At 35.6% G+C, this 20786-nt stretch overlaps 2 protein-coding genes across 3 annotated transcripts; one reads left to right on the plus strand and one right to left on the minus strand.

Annotated features, from left to right (window-relative positions):
- Positions 1 to 60: 60 nt before the first annotated feature.
- Positions 61 to 3271, minus strand: LOC111401075 (protein indeterminate-domain 1-like). 2 transcript variants are annotated; one of them, XM_023028619.1, is made up of 5 exons: positions 3040 to 3270; positions 2646 to 2729; positions 2154 to 2550; positions 1819 to 2060; positions 61 to 1419 (listed from the first exon to the last, which is right to left on the minus strand). In XM_023028619.1, the coding sequence occupies exons 2-5, from the start codon at positions 2650 to 2652 to the stop codon at positions 641 to 643; spliced, it is 1425 nt and encodes a 474-aa protein (XP_022884387.1). In that variant the 5' UTR covers positions 2653 to 2729; positions 3040 to 3270; the 3' UTR covers positions 61 to 640. The 2 variants fall into 2 exon arrangements, with proteins under 2 accessions (XP_022884387.1, XP_022884386.1); XM_023028618.1 differs by having other exon boundaries at positions 2646 to 3271.
- Positions 3272 to 9150: 5879 nt separating this feature from the next.
- On the plus strand, positions 9151 to 18068 carry LOC111401077 (splicing factor 3B subunit 4). Its single transcript, XM_023028620.1, has 9 exons — positions 9151 to 9337; positions 10242 to 10290; positions 10462 to 10550; positions 10659 to 10715; positions 10872 to 10934; positions 11095 to 11160; positions 12235 to 12321; positions 13972 to 14065; positions 17247 to 18068. The coding sequence occupies exons 1-9, from the start codon at positions 9233 to 9235 to the stop codon at positions 17723 to 17725; spliced, it is 1089 nt and encodes a 362-aa protein (XP_022884388.1). The 5' UTR covers positions 9151 to 9232; the 3' UTR covers positions 17726 to 18068.
- The last annotated feature ends 2718 nt before the right edge of the window (positions 18069 to 20786 follow it).

The following is a 20786-nucleotide window of genomic DNA, read 5'->3' on the forward strand; positions in this document are numbered from 1 at the left end:
TAAAACTTTCCAATAGCTTTTCATGCAGCAGAAGGAATTCAACAGTAATTAATAATGATGTAAAACTACAAGATACTAAATCATATTGGTTAATGGCTGACATAAAAATTCTTCCAAAAATGTTTCTAATAATATCAAACTATCAATCAACTTATCTCACAGATGAAACAAAGGCTCGACATAATCACACGCCAAATCAAAACTAAAATACAGATTGTCTGAACTCGCCATGCTATTAATCTAGTGTTCCTATTTGATAAACATAAAGGAATTTAAATCCATTGGATCAATATTTAAACTCCATATAATAGTGTAGTATATGTTTACTTCTAGTTTTGACCATTCCCAGCTAGTGTTCATGCAAGTACTCGATAAATAATGAGAAGAAAGGATATCCAAATCTGAATGTATTACTCGAAAGAGTTCCAGTCATCCATCAGTAAAAGGCAGCAGACACCATTGAAGAGGCTCAACTACTTCTCTGTCACTGTTAACCCCTGCATTTCAGAGAACTAATACAATGTCCTACCATATGTTTGCTAGCTACACGTCAGTTATTCAAACAATGTAACACGCAGGCACAGCATACAAGTATCGTGTGTAAACGAACAAGTACTAGCAAACATAAGCTATGCTCGTGTCAGCTTCTCCCCATGTCCTTGCCAGAAAATTCTCCATCACCAAATGCTGCTGCTGTTGCAGCAACGTCGAGGCCATCGTTAATGGATTTCATTATAGCAGACAGCCCACCAGTCGGGCCACCTCTGGCAGCCATCCCTAAGCCGAGAAGGTCGAGGGTGGCATGCTTGGGACCAAAAACTGATGGAGTTCCCAACATCAATTCTGTCAAAGCAGACCCCCCATCATAGGCCAGTCCAAGTCCAAGTCCAAGATCAGATGCTAATGATGCACCCTCGGACTCAATTTCTTGCCTATGCCATCTTTGGGGCTCGCTTGAAGGTGACAAAGAAGATACTAGTCCAAGCCCCCTCAATACCGACACATTTGATGCAGCTACCCCCACCTGAGCAGCCTTTTGAAGCAATGCCGTGGCAGACATTGCAGGCTGTAGTGGTCGAGCGTACTGCCTGCCGTCTTGTTCTGCTGTTTTTAAAATTGCAGACCCTTGGTTCATAAGGCAGAGAGATATAGGTTCAGAAGATGGACAGAGTGCAATATCAAATGTCTGCTTAGGACGAGCCATGGTTTCAAAAAAACCAGGAAATCTGGTTGCTTTAGATTGCAAACTTCCAGATGAAGTTGATGAAGCAAATAAGCTGGAAAAAACATTACTATTTGTACTACCATTACTGCTGGAAAGACTGTTGCTGCTATAATTTGCAGCGGAGTCAGATACTGTGGGCGTCTCCTCGAAAATTCGGGTAGTAGTTGAGTTGTAACTTGAACTTTCAGGCAATTCTACGGAGATAAACAACATCAAGTAGAAAATATTTAGTTAATTGAAAATTGATAGAAGTAAATAACCAAGGGGATTTTGTATGAATTTAAAAGATAATCAGAAAATAGTATCATTTTCAACTTTCTTTGCTTCTCCCTTAACCAGAAATATCCCTTGGATTTATATTGAATCTAAATTGCTATGTACTATTTGTTAATATCCAATGGATTTCTAGTTATTTAAAATTTAGCCCTAGTTCTTGCAGTTCAAATCACAGATCAGGTAGTCTAACACTATATGCAGATAAAAACAAATGTCACCAAGAAACAACTTTGGTTTATTTTGGTTCGCAGAACTAATACACCTAGGACAAAATCGAAATCTGAAACTACAACAATCCAATTTTTGGTCAAAAGTACCTAGATTCTGAAGAGGAAGAACAGAGGACGCCACAGCAGTGGCTGATGGTGATGAAGCCTGTGGTGGAGGTGCCACTGGCGGTTGTGATGGTGCTGCCACTTCTTGTGGCGGTGGAGATGGCATAACAGTTTGAATTTTCGGATCCTCATCAGCGCTAGAAGGTACCAGTGCTGTATTCTTTTTTGCAGTCTTCCCTCCTAATGCATCACAAAAACCCACGTGTGTAATGAAACTATCCCTCCTGCATAACAAACAAGTCGAAATCAACTCCAAATATCAAAATCACTTCAAAAGAGTCGTCTGTAAGGTACACAAGAAAGGTTGAATATTGGACCTCAAAAACAGAGTCCCACAATCACATTTATACTCTCTTGATCCACATATCTTCGAGTGTGCCTTCCAATCAGATTGAACTGCATAGTTTTTTGAGCACTTCTCGCATTTCCACTTCTTTTCACCATGTTTTCTGCAGAAATGCTTCTTGATCCCGGTCAAATCGCCCAGTGCCCGTGAAGGACTGTGATGAATGCAGCCAGGTTCGGGGCACACGTAGACTCTTTTCTTGACTTCTTTACTTGATCTCTGCCTAAGCTTCCAAGGCAAATTATGACCCCTCCTATGAAGCTGCAAATTCTGATCTCTTTGAAACCCTTTATTGCAAATTTCACACACAAACCGATTCGTAGCCAACAAAGTCCTTGGTGATAAAGCAATCACCTCCGCATCAGGATCTAATGAAAATAAATGAAAATTCCACAAATCAAAATTACATTATTTTCTTAATTCAATAGTAGTGGATAACGGGAACTAATCTTTGTAATTTTACCTGGCATTCCGGGGAGATTTCGTTTTTTCTTGGCAGTTAATTTTGGAGGGGCAGTTTGATTACCAGAAAAAGAGTCCACAGAAGCTGTGGAATTATTCATGATGGAAAAAGCTATCTGAATAACTTGGTACGTGAAGACGAATTTTTACAATATCTATTCTCCCGTGTGGCTATAAAGAGAAACATTTAAAGGGCATTTAAATTGAGGAAATTTGAGCATTAAAAAATTATTTCTTTATATGCTCGGCCTTTTATAGATATCCACTAGCCAAACATGGTAGCCGGTTACCAGTTCATGACCAAGACCCAGAATAGAAAAATCAGCTGATTAACACAGCAAGCTAATTAAAATTATGGAAAAATAGATAAAAATGGAAGAGAAAGAAACTGCTACCAGAAATAGAGAGTTTGTAGAACAGTGGATTTAAATCTTGCAATGGCTACTTTAATGTTCAACGTTCAATTTCATGTAAATGTAACTTGAGAAAATAAAGCGGAAGGCAGCGGGCTGCGGTACGACGGAGAAAAGTTCGGCGACGCAAAAATTGAGAGAGGAGCAATTTGGGGGAACGGATGAGAGTGGGTGCAGGTGTAAGTGTCTGCGTGTGCACAAATCCTCTTTGTTTGGGTTCACTTCAATTTCACTTTTTTGAACCTAAATTAACATTAAAAATTAATAAGGATCCGACTGCTTTTATTTTTTATTTTGGCCTTTTTAAATAGAAGAGGTGTCAACTGCCTATAGAAATTATTTTAAGTATCGAGACATTTGTTATTTAGAAAGTGAAATATTTTGCCCTTATTTAAGACACATTATTTTCATAAATTTTTGAATAGTGTATTAATGAAAAATATGTAATTAAAAAATAAAAAAAATTATGAATTTATATGTAATATTATTTTATTGAAAAATGTGCGAATGTCAAATTACTGTTTAAAAAATATTTTTTTTAAAAGAATGTAGGTCAAAACTGTCTTCAAAAATCAACTTTTTAAAAAAATATATAAAGGTTAAAATCAAGTTAATTTAGAAATTAGGGAAAATTGCAGTTGAGGTACCAAATATTTCGCTTATTAGCAGACTTTGCCCAAACCTTTCATTTGTGTCACCCATTGTACCAAACGTTTCAAAAATACTCACTTGAAGTCCAACTTAACGGAACTGTTAGTTCAACTGTTAGTTGACCAAAGGTCAACGATTTAACCAAATTTTGACTAATTCTAAAAGATTAAAACGGTAAATTTATATTTTCTATAATAAAAAAATTAAAATACAAAATCCACTTCATATTCTCCACTCACCCATCCCACCCAAATCCTAAAAGAAAAAACCAGAACCCACCTACTTCCCGGACATCGTTACCCACCGCATCGCCACCATCCATATGATTTTGACGATCTCGCCCTCTTCCTCTATGAAGCGCTTGCATCCATTAGCCCTGGCAACTTCGTCGTATCCCATTTAGGAAGCACCAAGTCTAAACCCAAAATTGCCTTCTTGTTCCTTACAAATTCATATCTCCATTTTACCTGATTTTGCAACTCTTCTTCAACCACCACCAAGGACTTTACAATATCTATATCTACACTGATCCCTCCTCCAAAATTACTCCTCTTGGTGGGGTATTTGAACGTCGTTTTATCACTACGAAACTCACTCAACGCACCACCCCTACTCTCATCTCCGTCGTACCCGCCTCCTCGCCACTACCTTCCTTGACGACTCTTTAAATCCCTACTTTGCCTTCTTCTCCCCGAACAGCATCCCGCTCTGCTCATTCCAATTTATGTATAATACTTTATTCATCAAAAACGAATCTCATCCCATTAGTTTCGAATTTCATATCTAAAACACAAAATTAGTTGTTGAGAGCTTTAGCCGAGGTATTGGTGAAGGGAAGACGATTGTGGCAGTTGGCCTGGGCGGCGACCGTGGTGGGTGGCCAAGGTGGCGATGGCAATCAATTACCTGGGTGCGGTGGTAGTTATTCTGAGCCAAAGAAGAAGAAATGGTTTATCCTTTTTTATTGTTTATTATTATTATTTTTTTAATTTATATAAAAAAATGTAAATTTACCCATTTATCCTCTAACACATTAGTAGACATTTGCTTGGACCATGGACATATGGTCAACTAACGATCAAATTAACAGAAACTATCCATTTGGACTTCAAGTGAATATTTTCGAAAAGTTCGGTATTGTGATTGACACAAATGAAAAGTTTGGATAAAATCTGCTAATAAGCGAAAGATTTGATATCTCGACCGCAATTTTCCCTAGAAATTATCCACTTTATTGAAAAAGAGGTATTTATTGATGGTTGGTGTACATTATTAATAAAAGACCGTAATGATGTCCTTTCCATTTTGTACAATTAATTTAAATGAAATAATGCATTGAAATTAATTCTTCCCGTCTAGTTCTTTACAAATTACACCTTTTTTTTTTTTTTTTGAAGCTTCATCTTAAATATATATTTCAAATTGACTTCTCATTTAAAAAATAAATAAAATTTTCCTTTAAATTTGTGTGGTTGAATCCCCACTGAAATTTGCTCACTTATCCTACCTTTTTTATCTTTGAAATTGTCATATCCTAAAATTGACTTCTTTTGAGAAAATAACGTTTGCCTCTCATGTCCAAAAGGTTCAAACTCAACGTCAAGAATTGAGTAGACTTCATTTATTTTTAATGTCTATCTAGAACATTTTTAAAAGATGTAAAACACTTGATTTTTGAATTTGGATTCATAAAATCTTGTACTTGTATGAAGATGGAAATAGTCGAGTCAACTTGACTTGACTTTATAGTTTATACACATCTTTCCCGAAAATTCATGTTACAATCAAAATTTCAATTTGAACCAAAACAAAGATACAAATACAAATTCAGTATGTAATTTCACTTTATTACGAAGCTATCAATTTTGAAATAATTTATTGTCAACCTTTTTTAGATATGAATCAATCTGATTTTAAAGGACCCGTTGGATAATTTTTATGGATTCTATCATTTCATTGATTTAAGTTCGAGTATTACTAAATATGGAACTATAGAAATACAATCAATCGTCAAGAAAGAGGATTTGATCGAATCATTGTTTGCATTGGCTTGGAATGCACTTTACATTGTATCAAACTATTTAGATAGTTGGGTGGGAAAATGGGGCTCCCCTTACTCTTTTATTGGATAGGCAAGCCTAAACCAAGTAACCGACGCTGTTTTTAAATTACCTGCTGGTTTAAAAGGATCTATCAAACTAAACTATACCTAAACAAGTATGTACAGATATTTGTCGTACCACCGAGCGAGTCTGAGTCGGTCTATTATGAGATTCCTTATAACGCTGCAGAAATTTTTTTTTTCCATTAATACATAAGATCCCATTTGGGTCGAGGAAATGAAGACAAGCCAAAGACTAAAATTAGATAACGATTAAAATTAAAAGTTTTAATACATAATTAAAGATTAAACTCCTCTTAACGGTTAAAGTGCAAGAAAATAATTTAAAAATAACAGGGATGACCCCATACTTCAGTTGTAGGATCTAACTGCAATATTCTCCCCTGTTGAAAAGGAATAGTATTTGTTATGATAAGTTCACAATATTAGCCAACTTTAAATTAACAAAAATATGAAAATAATAAAGTGCAGAACTGAAAGAAACATAAAAACACAAAAAGGAACATGAGATTTTCGCCCTAAGGCAAAATGTTTGAAACCAAGGTTCCTAATCCCCTTTTGAGTTTCCGTCACCGGAAAGAGATTACTATATCAATGAAATCATCAAAATGAACGGTCCAGTACAGGTTCCATGGCACTCAACAAAAATCAGGCAAGATTTCCCAAAATAAGCCACACAAATCATTACAACATTCACTCAAGAATGAAGAATCAAAAGCCTATACATCAATCACTCAAGATCTATACAAGGCTAGTAATTTTTCATTATAACCAAGCTAAAATTCTAGAGTACAGACAGAGAAAGTTCAAGAGGCAGAGAAAATGAAAAGTCTTCCAGCCAGAAAGCCCTAGAGCCAGATAAATATCGAAGCCACTAGAAGGTTTCAATCCAACAGTGCAAAAAATTGACACATGGCAAGATGTGGAGCGTCTATTCTTTATAAGAGAAAGCGTGTTTCTAGAATACGTTTTTTCCAATAACAAAACAGCACCATTTATTCAACTCTTGCAAACTCGACCCACGAGCCTAGCATCAATAGTAAACCAGCCCAATCATCATTGTGCCAATCTCCACAGTATTCGAATCTTGCATGTGGTATTGCGTAACGTCATAATTTGTGCATCAAGTGTAACATAAATTTTTGCATGGTGTCTTGGTTCGAAAAATCTTGAGCATCCAATAAAATTATCTCGAAACAATAGATTGACTTCTATTTTGTTACTTAATAATATCTCCATATAACGATGTGAAAGATAAATAAAGGTACAGTTGTTCAATCTCGAATATAACCTTAATGACACGATCCAATAATTCGTTTAATCCATACAACAGAGTAAAAAAACCTCCCTACTGCAAAAAAAGCACATCAAATTTGTGATGATATTTCTATTCTTACCAAATTCTAGCAAAATATTTGTGAATTCTCCGAACCAGTCCTTGAGGATCTCGATTTTGGTCTCTTCATCGAAAGGTAGAGTACCATCATAATTGTCATCATCTAATTTCACAAATTCTTAAATCTCTTCGTCAAATATTAGGAAACAATTGTAATCGTCACCTGAATCAACGTGCATCCGCTTCTCTGGATTGAAAGGAGGAAAAAAAAGGGTATTGTCATACAACATTTGTACCATCAAATTTCATGAACTCAGGAAGTAGTTGGGCTGTAATACCAACCGTGTAGATGAAATTGTAAAAATAATAAAAGAAAATATTGAAGTTTCATTGATTTCAAATCAAAACTACAACATTGACACATTTCTAACCATAACACCATTACTTTTCTATTTTCTGTTAATTTCTAAGAATACCAAAAATTTAGGTATCGAAAATTTATAAATTCATGAATAAATACAGAATATTTGAACTCGTTGATTTGAACTATTGTACGTCCAGAATTTAAGAGATTGGAAACCTTCAAATTCTATAATATCTATTCAAAACAACTAAACACTAATAAGACTTACATCCATTATTTAAAGCAAGATAACGATAATGATTAAAATTTGGCTAACGATTAAAATCTAGATAATTTAGAAAATTAAAAGTTGTAACATATAATTAAAGCTTAAGGGAGTGTTTGATAGCATGGAAATGGAAAAAAAAAAGATGGAATTGGAATTCGAAATTTCAACTTTTGGTGTTTAATACCTTATATTTTCCATGAAATTGCATTTCTTGGATTTCTTGGAACTTGGAATTTTCCTTGTTTTAGTGGAATTTGAATTCTCACCATATATATGGTGAGATTCAAATTCCACCCTACTATAGCGATTATTATTTTATTTTTTTCGTCTTTTTTTTTTGGTTGGTAATGGAAATCAATTTTAAGAATTATTGTAAAAAAATATTTCCCTTTAATTGACAATTTTCATATAAAATAAAGCCAAACGAACATTTAAAAATATTTTTATTTCAACATTTTTCACGTGAAAAATTATATCAATCAAACACAATAATTTACAATTCCCAGGAAAACAATTATAGGCAATTCAATTCTCTGAAATTTATTTTTTAGACAATTTAATTTCATTTTTACAATCAAACGGACCCTAACTATTTATTCGCGACTTAAAGTGCAAGAAAATAATTAAAAAATAACAAGATTCAATCCCATATTTTAGTTATAGGATGGAACCGCAACAGACACCATTAATGCAAACAAATCACATCAACAACCGCCAGAATATAATGTGACAACTTTTTAACCAATTCATGGGAGTATTGAAGACGTTTTTATTAAGCCCCTGTCTGTTTCTCATTTCTTTATAATCGTTATTCATTACATTAAGTCATCAAATTTGAATTTTTATTTGTTATGTGGAGTCCATAGCGTTTATATTTTTCATTCTCATTCTTACAAAAATGAAAAACAAACGCCCTCTTAAGTCGTCGTTTGGTTCAGATACAAAATTATATTAAAATTTAGTTTAAAAAAATAAATTAATATTTAATTTTAATATCATATTTTATAAAAATCATAACTTTTAACTCACACATTTCATGATATCTATAACTTTTAAATCACATTTTTCAACTTTTATCAAAATTTATTAAAAATATGATTTTGCCCTTGTTTGAACCTTTTTTTGGTAAAAATATATTATTAAACAGTGTTTTGATATCATTTCAATTACATATTTTTCAGTAAAATAATATTACACGTAAATTTAAAATATTTATTTATTTTTTAATCACATATTCACCATCAATAAACTATTCAAAAATTTATTTTCTCCCAAAAGTGGAGCTCAAACTAACTTTTTTTTTTTTCCTTTTATTTTCTGGAAAACGAATTACTGAACCTGAAATAAATATTCCAGTCCCAATAGTATTTCCCTTCGAAGGTCCGCAGAAGTTTCTCCAGTAATCCAATTTACTACGTCCTTTCAAAGGCATCGATGACGACCCGAATCGCGCCTGGCGTCGGAGCAAACCTTCTAGGCCAACACTCAGCCGAGCGCAACCAGGACGCCACCGTTTACGTTGGCAATCTCGACACTAGAGTACTATTATCTTTTTCCTTTATTTTTCATATTCTCCTGGGCTGGGGTTAGGGTTTAGGATCTTTCCTTTAGTGTGAACTTGTGCGTTTAGTGAACTATTTTATTTATGGACTATTGCTGTTCCTCCTTTAGATTACAATGAGAGAGAACGTCCTGTCATTTGTACGAGGTGATTGAATTGCTGGGTTTCATCTTGCCAATTGTATGAGTATTTTTTATTTATTTTCCTTGCTATGTGTGATGAAATGTTTGATAGTGTGATGCTATCACCGATAAGGAGCCTTAGTAAACTTGAGGAAAAGTTTAGTAGGGCTTTTGTTGAAGTGAGATGCTATAAATGTTATTTTACAAAATTTCATCTTTCCTTTGGATGAAAGTTGATCAAATTTTCAAAAGATATCATGTAATATTGTCATTTTCCTCATAAAGCTGAACAAGAAGTAACCATTCCAGTATTTCAATTTAGCAAACGGTGTTTTGGAATCTCTTATTAAAGGCTTCCTACACTTATCTTGGCTAGCTATCTATTTAGCTTCTGTAGTACTCCGTTCTTGTGGCTCTATAATTTGAAATATTTATTATGGCAGTTTGTCTAATCTGTGTTACAGATACTAGTTCCCAGTCCTGTGTAATTGTTATGTGCTTGCTTTCTATTCTGAGTAGGCGAACCAGCACGTTGAGGCCTGTGCACTTGAACATGTTTGATTTGTGTCTTTCTAAAGCTTGATTATGTTATAGACCAGTCCCCTTTCTCATTGCACTTCCATCCCCAACATAAGGGAAGAAAAGAAACTCTTCCCTTTTTTTTTTTTGCACTAGGCTAATACATCTCTGCCCCTACTCCTATATTTGTCTTCATAGTTACTGGGAAACCTAAGTTTTTATTCATTCTCTGTACTTGCAGGTAAGCGAAGAATTATTATGGGAGCTGTTTGTGCAAGCAGGTCCTGTTGGTAGGTTTGAGACGTCTGTTAATGACTCTCTTTTTTCATTATAATTTACAAATGATATTTTTTGGCATAAATCATTATATTTTTTAATAGATCACACATTTATAGAATTTGAGATCTTTCTCATTTACTTTATGTATGCTATCGGGCTTTGAATATTTTTGGACAATCCAGTCAATGTGTATGTTCCCAAGGATAGAGTCACAAATGCTCATCAAGGCTATGGCTTTGTGGAGTTCAGAAGTGAAGAAGATGCTGATTATGTAAGTGTTACTTATGCAAGCATAACTGTTCATTTAGAATACAAATTTGTTTGTCTGAGTTATTTCTTTATTAGATCCATGATTTTGATTATCAACCTGTTTCTGCAGGCAATTAAGGTTCTAAATATGATTAAACTACATGGGAAGGCAATTAGAGTTAATAAGGTATGAAACTACAATTCCATTTTCTAAGCGAGTTTGTCACCGTTTTGTATGTTTTTGTGGAGCCGATTAACTTATCTTATTGTTATTGTAAGAATCACTGCAGCGTTGCAACTAAAATATATGACTTCGTTTGATCATCTTGTTTCATTGTTTCAGGCATCTCAAGATAAGAAAAGTGTTGATGTGGGAGCTAACCTGTTCATAGGAAACCTTGACCCTGTAAGAGATTTGGGATTCTTGGATTTACTTGAGTACTTGTTTTCCATTCACTCTGTAGTTGGTGCGGATATTCTATACGACCATTAAAATGTATAGCACACACTTCTCTTGGATAATATATTTACCAGCACATTCAACTAACTCTTCGTGTTCTTTGCAGGATGTTGATGAAAAACTTCTGTATGACACTTTCAGTGCTTTTGGAGTCATTGTTTCAAATCCAAAGGTCACGCCTTCCTGGTCTCTAATATTTCCGTGTCTTACTCTGTACCTTTTGTGTCATAACAGAATGCTGGTGCAAAAGGCTAAAAAAATTTATTTGTGGATTTTAACACTGTTTGTAACATGTACATGAATAAGTTAGTGCTTTCTCAGTGGATAGTTTATTTCCAAAGTTCTATAAATTTATTTGTCTTTCATCCACATCTTATGATTTGCTATTTTCTCCCAGTTTTTAGTTTTAGTTTGTTGGATTATTTAATATATCTACACGTTTGTGCCAGAGTTCTCTTCTCTCTCTCTCTCTTTTATGTTCTTATTTATTTATTTTTTAGATGGACAAACGTATTAACAGGGACACGTGTATATGCATCGGAGAGCACATTTTGTGCTTCCTCTTCAAGTGCAAGATTAGAATTTAAGCTGAAAATTTATTGCCCATGTTACAAAAAAATTAACAAGAACACTTGTTCTTCCATACTTAATCTATTTACACACATCCCTTCAAATGGATCAATCCCGTCAAATCGATTAGTTAATCAGTCATGCTCTATCTCCACTCTAACCTGGGCATGTTGCCCATTATTCTATGGGCTGTGGTACAGGTGGTTGCAGAATCACTGTCACAGTATTCTTGGTTAATAATTTCTTTTATATTGTATTTGTCTCGTCTTCCTAGTAGCATTGAAGCGCGTGCATGATTACTGGTTTCTATAACTTTCTGCAGTAAGAACAATTAGGTCTTTCTGTTAGCATTGAAAAAATTGGAGGGGAGTTATTATTTTCTAGGGTTTGCTATTTTGATGAATCTCTTTGATGTTTTCTTTCCATTTCCCTGTTTCACCTAGTTTCACCTAGCAATATGGGTATTTGGATGTTTAAGTTCATTTTGTCATTTTGTCATGTTGGAAGTATACTGGTGGCTGTATATCATAACTGCATTATACGACTGCTACTGGCCGTCAATACTTGTATTACTTTTTTAATTATCTGGCATAATTTTTGTTTGTTGATCATTTGCATTTGAATTCATGGTGATGCTTATTTTCCTTTTTGTTTCTGATTTTTATGACACCTGCAGATAATGAGAGATCCAGAGACCGGGAATTCCCGTGGTTTTGGCTTTATTAGCTATGATTCTTTTGAGGCTTCTGATGCAGCCATAGAGGTAACTTTCTCCATATGATGTTCTCTTATACTTGTGCTGACTGCAGAGTGGACACTGGTCCCATTATCAAACTTTTAAACCATTAGATTTTGTTTAATTGAATGGGAATAGTAATTTGTCATGTAATAAGTGAAATATGTATTTTTCACTTTCACTAGCAAACGGGGTTTAACTTATAGTTCCATTAGTGTGTGCTACCACATTATTTTTTTTTTTTGATAGGTAATCAAATATTTTATTAATCATGGATAATACACAGGAAGTGTATTATCAATTAATACAAGACAGTAACGACATTAAATTGGGCAATCCGTTTATGCGAGTGATAGCCACGGCATTAAACCAAGTATACAGTGTCAAATAAAAAAATTCTTTAATCTAAACTGTTGTCCATGTATGATCATCGAAGCAGCGGCTATTTCTCTCCTTCCACACACACTAGACGATGCATCTTGGGACAAGGTCCCAAACAATCTTGCTATCTTTATTATGAAATCTTCTTCCCCATGCCTTCAATACATCCTCCATATGCTGTGGAAACACCCAATCCATGCGTCGAGAAGCCAGAATATTGTTCCATAGGGTACGAGCATCGTTACAATGAAGGAACAAGTGGTCAGTCGTCTCTCCATTATATAACACCATTCCGTAACATAAAAGCTCCTACATCGGAGGTTATCCACCGTTAACACCTGTCCCCTCATAACCGTCCATGGTAAAAATGCCACCCGAGGGGTAGTTTACAACGCCACACATTTTTTTAGGGGAATGAACTTTCCTCAGGTTCCAATAAATATCTAAAATAAGAGCTTACTGAGAACATGTCATCGCGTGCCAACCTCCACCTACTACTATCACTCTCGCCAATCCCGACGTGCACTTCATACAAAGACGTTAGGAGTAACGCATAATCATCCAATTCACGGTCCTGTAGAGCCCTCCCAAAAGCAACGTTCCAACTGAGATTCCCATTATGCACATGTAAGACTTCATTCACCATAGCCTGCGGTATCAAAGTAATACGATATAGGGAAGGATACTCCACTCTTAATGGCCAATCTCTACACCAGCAATCTTTTCAGAATTTGATAGTATTGCTATTCCCCACCTCATACGTCAATCTATCCTGAAATTTTCTCCAACCTCGTTGTATATATCTCCACAAAGTGCAGTCACATTATCCGAAGCGGAGGTGTCAAATGCCTTTTCACATGCACTTTGGTCGTAAGACTACAAGTCTACAAGTTTGAGCTTTCCATTAATCCATGCTCATTAGTATTCAGAGTTCTTGATGCCAATCTTTTTGGAAGCATTCTCTAATCAAGTATTCCAAACCCTTATTTACTTTATTTTTGTCTTCTTCTTGAATGTCTCGGTTTGATTTACATAATGTAGCGCTATGATTGCCATATTTTCTTAATTTGATGGCAAGGGGATGGATGATTTGCATGTTTTGCTGGATCAGTGAAATATTCTTTATGGTGATTTTTGTTTTGTACTTTCCAACATGCGAATTTCATCTGTGCACTCATTTAGGGCATAATTTGGTCTTTTCCATAGCTTGAAGAAAAACATTGATAGTCTTGTATGATTTTGTCTAATGATTTCTTTATTAGACCTTGAGAACACTAATATGATTCATTTCTGCAGGCAATGAATGGTCAGTATCTTTGCAATCGTCAGATAACGGTGTCTTATGCATACAAGAAAGACACAAAGGGGGAGCGTCATGGAACTCCTGCTGGTCAGTGTTTCCTATTGTTTTTTCATCCGTGTATATATTAGTGTTTTTTTTTTTTTTTTTTTAATCTTCCATCACTGATGTGATTGGTTCTAACACCTTTCATATGTAGAAACTTTTAGAGATACTTAAATTGCAATATTAATGGACGTCACGTGGTTCCATAAACAACTTACCGACATTGAATTTCTAATCAAAAGGGAAATTTCTGATGGTGGATTACATTTATAGTCCCTGAGTTCATGTGACTACTAAATATGTAGATTTGTCCAGTGATATGGCTGCTTCGAAATACTTCCTGTCGCCCAGTTTAGTTCCTTTTGGGCGATTCAGGAAATGCCAGCAACGTTGCCAAACTTTCCCATCCTATAAGGATTCGTGTCTTTTTTTCCTGATCGGTAAATGTGAAATTATATTAATCAAAACTCGTGTACAAATACATTGGACATTCTCGGGCAAAACAAAGATCAAGTAACAAAAATACAAGTACTAACGGGCATATCTGGCAAGCAAACTGAAGATATACAAACGAAACAATCTAGTGAACCAATGCTAGAGACTCAAAATGAATCAAAACATTTGGATACAAATAAAAAACATAACTTGTGTTTTGATTCGTCTCACTATGCTATCGCCCCATTGTCCAAGGTTTTCAAAAAACTTCCTATTCCTTGCCATCCAAATGTCGTAGATTGTGCTAGCAAGGGCAATATGCTTAGCTTTGCTGTGCAAGTTGTCCCCTGAACCTCCTTTGTCAACTATTTTAATGCACTTTGAATCGTAGACATAGAGCGTAGAATGCCCATCCACACCCTAATCTGTTCCCAGTCCCCAAATAGAGCAGCTAAACGGATAGGAAAAGAAAAGGTATTGCACAGTTTTAGTAGGACATCCGCAAAATACAGAGCTACGATCAACGTTCATGTGATGTAATATGTCCTTGGTTAATAGCTTAGATTTAGCTCCCAACCAAAGGACAGAAGCATGTTTCGGCATGATACCAGCTTTCCAAATAGTTGCTGCCCATACTACGTTCGACCCTTTGACTCTGAAAAAATCATAAGCTGTTGCAATGTTGAATTTCCCATAAGCTGCCCATTTCACTAGTGTGTTACTTGCGGCTTGAATGGTTTGTTCAGGCTGTTTAATCTGATCCCTAATTTTCAGCACCCTTTTAGGTAGTGGGAGTCCTCTTTTTTCACCGTATAGTGCCAAATATCCTTTCCATGAAGAAAAATTTGATTCACCCACTTCACCCAAATAGTTTTGGTGAGATGCTTTGTTCCAGCAACTGATACCTCTAACTCCAAGCCGACCTTCGTGCTTAGGAAAACAAATACTAGTCTACATAATCAATGGTTTTTTAGATCCCCAAAGACAGTTCTGGCAGAGGCTAATAACCTTTGATGCAACTGTGGACGGAATTGGTAGGGTGGAAAGTCAAAAATATACAACACCTTGAAAAACACTTCTCACAAGTTCCACTCTTCCCGCAGAAGACAATGAGGCTCTAGTCCAAGCACCAATATAGCCCGTGATTTTATTGATAAAAGAATCATAAGAGCTGATTTTCAATTTTCCGGCCGCAAGTGGAATTCCTGAGTAACGGAGAGGCGTAGAACCATGTTGGTAAGTTGAAGAATATCCTCCAATTCTTGCCCATAGACTCTCGTCGTAGACAAGTTGAACTTGTTTACATTCATTTTGAGCCCTTACATATCACCAAAGTTTGTTACAGTTAGAAAATCTATTAAGATTCCAACCGAAATAACATCCCCTGTTGCAAATAATATCAAATCATCCGCAAATGCCAAGTGACTGAAGTGAGTATTCTTTAACGGGCCACATTTAGGATGAAAGTTGAACTCATTGTTGTTGGTAGCTCTCGTCAACATTATTGAAAAATATTCAAGACAAATAACAAACAAGAAATGAGATAAAGGACCACCTTGACGAAGCCCTTGATTTTTTGAAGAAGCAAGACGTGTAACTATTCGGGCCCGGCCAAACAACGCATCTTTGACCTCTTCTCCTAAATATCCCGAACTAGTGTCATAGCTTGCTCTTCCGTTAACACGGGACCACTCCTAAAGATATCATGCTGAACGGCCTTCCCCGGACCTTTTTCCCTGAGTAAGTGTAAAAATGAATGAATTCATCAACCACTTCATCTAATGAAGAAGTATATGCTCCATCCCCCTTCAGCACGGTAGCAATGTAATTCCTTTTGGAGTTCCTCTTTACCACCGAATAGAAATTTGTACATTTGTCATTATTCTTTAGGCAGTCACCTTTAGCTTGTTGGTAATAGAAGCTCCTTTCCGCTTCACAAAGATCCATAGCTACCTTCCTCATCGTTGTCACCCTTCTTTGAAGCACAATGTTAATGGGATCATCATGCAATTCTTTTTGTGCTTCTTTCATCACCAAAGTAGCCGTTTGAGCTCTAGTGTATATGTGTAAAAAGTGCTTCTCATTTAGCTCCATCTTGAGACTTTGTAACTTCTTGTAAAGTATGAATTGTTTTGTACCTCTAACCTCTTGTCCACATATTGAAGAACTTAAATGGCTTCTCTTGCTTCTCTGTTGACCAAATATTGATACAATATATGGGGAGTGATCGGAAAGGCACCTGGATGGTAGAAAATTTGCAAGACTATTAAATCCCTCTTGTACCCAAATATCATTAACCATGGCTCTATCAAGTTTGCTCCACATTAAGCCATTAGTCCGAGTATAGAAGCATCCAATAGATCTCTCATCCATAAGCCCGATGTTAATGCAACAATTTTCGAAGTCTTTTACCTCATATGGTGTAACATCCAACCCTTTGCATTTTGCATCAAACTTGAGCACGTTATTGAAATCACCCAAGATCAACCAAGACAAGGAACAAACCGACCCAAAGTCCATGATGTTGTTTCCAAAGTGGTCTTCAGTTCACAATAGTATGAAAACCATAAACAAAATTAACATGGAAAGTGAAGCTACCTTAAAAGTAGCAATACAATGGATGATTTGATACGTAGTCTCCAAAACTTCCAAATTGACTTTCAAAGGTGTTGTCATGCTAGATTTTTTTTTTTTTTTTTTTCCGTGTGTGAGCTAATGATCTCTACACGTGTTCCTATATGTACATTAGCTGACTGTTGTATATGATGCTTGTACACTTGATGAAATGCAGAAAGAGTTTTGGCTGCGAGTAATCCAACTGGCCAGAGAAGTAGGCCCCATACCTTGTTTGCAAGTGGACCTCCTATGCTTCCTCCACATCCCAATGGTACGGTCAGTGCTCCAGTGCCGCCGCGGTCTTTTGCAAATGGCAGTGTTCCTCCACCCCCCATCCCAGCACTCCGTCCACCACCACCACAACCTCCACAGGCTGGTGTTTACCCCCCCATGCAGATGACCGGACCACCATCCTGGCAGGGACAGCCACCACAACCTGGTCAAATTGGCATGGGTCTGCCACCAATGCAGCAGTTCAGGAGCATGCCTCCACCACCACCTCAACAAGTTGCTCCTGGTCTAGTTAGGCCCCCTCCACCTCCATCTGGACTTGTTGCTCCTCCTGTTTGGCGGCCACCACCTCCTCAGCACCTCACTGGCGGACAACATTCTATGCCACAGATGTCAATGCCCCCTCCACCACCACCACAATGAGGTGGAAACTTATGGAGGTTTCTAGATAATAGCTCAAATAACTTTTGACACTCTTTTCCTTGTGGCATTTTGTTCCATTACTACATTATTGCATGTAAAATTCTGAGAGAACAGGCATGATTATTCTTATGGCAAGTGCCTGGCATGTATCCTTAACCTACTAAGTAATTGCGAAGATTTTTTGAGGACTGTAAATATAGCTTTTGTCATCTGTTTGTTTAGAGAAGTTGTTTTAGGCACTGGAGAAGTTCTAGGATTCAACTGAACACCGGATATAGCTCGTAGAAACCTTCAGTTGTGGTTTCTATAGTTTCCTACGTATTATTAGCCAAGTCTTTGATCCCTGATATGTCTGCCTCATGATACCGCAGACGGTCCATAATTTACTGAATATTAGTGATTTTTCTGAAGTTCTTTAAATTACATTTCAGTGTTTAAGGAAGTTCAAATACTTTGCAACTTTTACAGTTTACTTTCATATTAAGAACTTGAGCTTTGGTCTGGCAGCTTTAGAAGCTTGTGATCCATCTTATTTGGTTTGTTTTATCCTTAAATGATATTGGCGTCCGTCTTCTTCCTTGGTTTGGGCATGCTCGAGCTCCTCCGGCCAATGTGAGGTTAGCAAAGCCACCGTTCCACTTTATTTCATTTTCCTTTGATTTTGAACAAACGAAAGTTTTACAATCATCTCATAATCGAGGTCGAAATGTCCAACCGCTGTCCTAAAATAAAATCATTAGTCAGTTGAGGTACAATGAGAACAGTAGAAATATAAACCCCAATGCAGAATACTTAAGAATTCTGATTTCCTCAGTGAGCATAAAAAGCAGAACCAATTATTGAATAAAGAATTAGCCGAATTGACACACTACCGAAACTATTCATAAAATTTCATGCATCGCTGCCCAAGTAAATGCTTTAAATGTTGTTACAAGAACAGTAGACATTTGGTGCATGCATGCATGTTTCAGATAGTGGCCCATACGGTTCAAATTCAATGCACTGTCTTAATTCACAAATATTTTTGTTGGGTTGAGACGTGCACATTGCACCTAAAGATTTGATTTTACTTTGCCAGTCATCACTTTTCTACAGTCTACATTAGTTATCATTGTGTTGTCTAAGCACTATACTGTACCAATATACCTTTAGTTATACCATATTCGTTTTAGCTTCTGGGTGGTTTTCACTTTTTCTTGCTTGGATTTTTGATTTTGTATACTTGGATCTGATAATTGATGATATAGTGCAGTAGATTTGCTTTTTTCTCAACTCTGTAGTGCACTCACTGTAAATTTCTAGTAGTAAATTTCTTAACTCAGTGCCCATTTTTTCTTTGCTCAAATCACGAAGCAAGCAACCCAATGCCATATGTACAAAAATTTCTCTCGAGATTGCAAAAAACCCTACTGACACAAACACACACACACACACACAGCAAAAAAACAGGGGGAGTGCATATGCCTGAAAATATGGAGCCCACGTAGAAAGAAGTAGGATTTGAAAAATCTCCCTCTTCCAATTATCCGACTTGGACCCACGTAAGAAAATAAAAGGCTGTCACCTTTTCTGCAAAAAGTAGTGCTGAAAGAGGCAAAGAATCTCTGATGCCTTGTGAACTGCTATCTCACTAAATCTTACCATTTGTAGTCAGCTGAATTAATCAGAATTCAGATTACAAATTAACGAAAACTGAGATGAACAAAGAAAACAAAAGCATGGAGTGTGCATTCGTGAAAACTGAAAGTTTGTAGCCATTTTTAGTGGGAGATACGAATTTGAAATCGATGGAATACTCTATACAGTTGGAGCAGTCTTGAATCTCTACTTTGGGCAGTTACACTAAAATAACAAATGGACAGAAGAGTGATCAGGTTAGTTCAGAAGAAAAGTTTGGATATGATTCAGAACCTGAGAACTAAGCATGCATCTATAGTAACACAGGTAGATTCAGTGTATTTAATAGATTCTGCATGCAGGGGGAATGGTTTGTCTTAAAAGTTGAGTTACTAAAGAATTTTATTTATTTAAATGATCATCTTTAATCACGAATTAAATTAGATTCATTTTTTTCTAGTAAAGGCCTAGTACATTTCAATTTCTTTTTATTTTTATTTTTCTTAAGCAGGTGTACATAAAATTTCTTCCTTTGATGACGACTGTTTTTGAATGTTTAAGTTATTAGAATATAGTACATCAATTTAACATTTGAATCGTTTCTAGTAGCTAAGTTTTTTATTGATCAAGTACGAAAAATATTAGATATAAAAAATTATAATATATATATATATATATATATATATATACTCGCACAAACAAACACGTACGATCTTGAAATGTATTTTGAATTAAACTACTTGTACATCATGCTTTACACCCTGAATAGGTGGCAATCTTTTAATTGATTGAATTAAAATTGTTTTCTCAAAGATAATTTGAGATCTTGCAAAGCGTAAAGCTTTAAAGCAAGTGGTAGGATGTACATGTAGCATCAATCACGAATTTTTATGTACATTCATTCTCACGAGTTGAGAGTCTTGATGAGGATATTTGGGTGTATATCCCTTTTTTAACACAAACTTATGAAGAGAATTTGATTTGACCTTTCGTTCTGATTAACAATAGAAAAAAATAAATAAACATATCCATTCCACGGTCAAGGAAGATAAGTAATTCCTATACTAGACACTCTAATTGTGCAGAACAAGCAAGATTTACATTGTTTGAGAATTAGAACCTAACTTTACATCATCAAGAAAAAAAAATGTAGTAAAGAAAAAAGACATAAAAGAACACGCAGGATTTATATATATTTACTTCAATACGAGATTACATTCTAGTCCGCGTCTATAGTAATTCATTGTGATGAAAAAAAATTTACAATAAAAAAATCTTACATCCTACTTTTTAAACATCTCTTACTTTTGATGATGATAAAATAAATTCTAATGATAGTTCCCTGTTTATTAAAAAATAAAAAATGGAAAAGAAAAAGAAAATAGAGCAAAATCAAATTTATAATTGTGAAATTCATGAACTATCCTTAATGAAATTTTGAACC

The sequence above is a fragment of the Olea europaea genome, chromosome 10 (assembly GCF_002742605.1).
Source record: "Olea europaea var. sylvestris chromosome 10, O_europaea_v1, whole genome shotgun sequence".
Lineage (NCBI taxonomy): Eukaryota > Viridiplantae > Streptophyta > Magnoliopsida > Lamiales > Oleaceae > Olea > Olea europaea.

Coding starts and splice junctions, on each gene's coding strand:
- LOC111401075 (XM_023028618.1), bottom strand. CDS start 2,745: ATGAATAATTCCACAGCTTCTGTGGACTCTTTTTCTGGTAATCAAACT. Junction 2,551..2,645: donor AAATCTCCCCGGAATGCCAG/GTAAAATTACAA, acceptor TATTTTCATTAG/ATCCTGATGCGGAGGTGATT. Junction 2,061..2,153: donor TGTGGGACTCTGTTTTTGAG/GTCCAATATTCA, acceptor TTTGTTATGCAG/GAGGGATAGTTTCATTACAC.
- LOC111401077 (XM_023028620.1), top strand. CDS start 9,233: ATGACGACCCGAATCGCGCCTGGCGTCGGAGCAAACCTTCTAGGCCAA. Junction 10,716..10,871: donor AGGCAATTAGAGTTAATAAG/GTATGAAACTAC, acceptor TCATTGTTTCAG/GCATCTCAAGATAAGAAAAG. Junction 12,322..13,971: donor CTTCTGATGCAGCCATAGAG/GTAACTTTCTCC, acceptor TCATTTCTGCAG/GCAATGAATGGTCAGTATCT.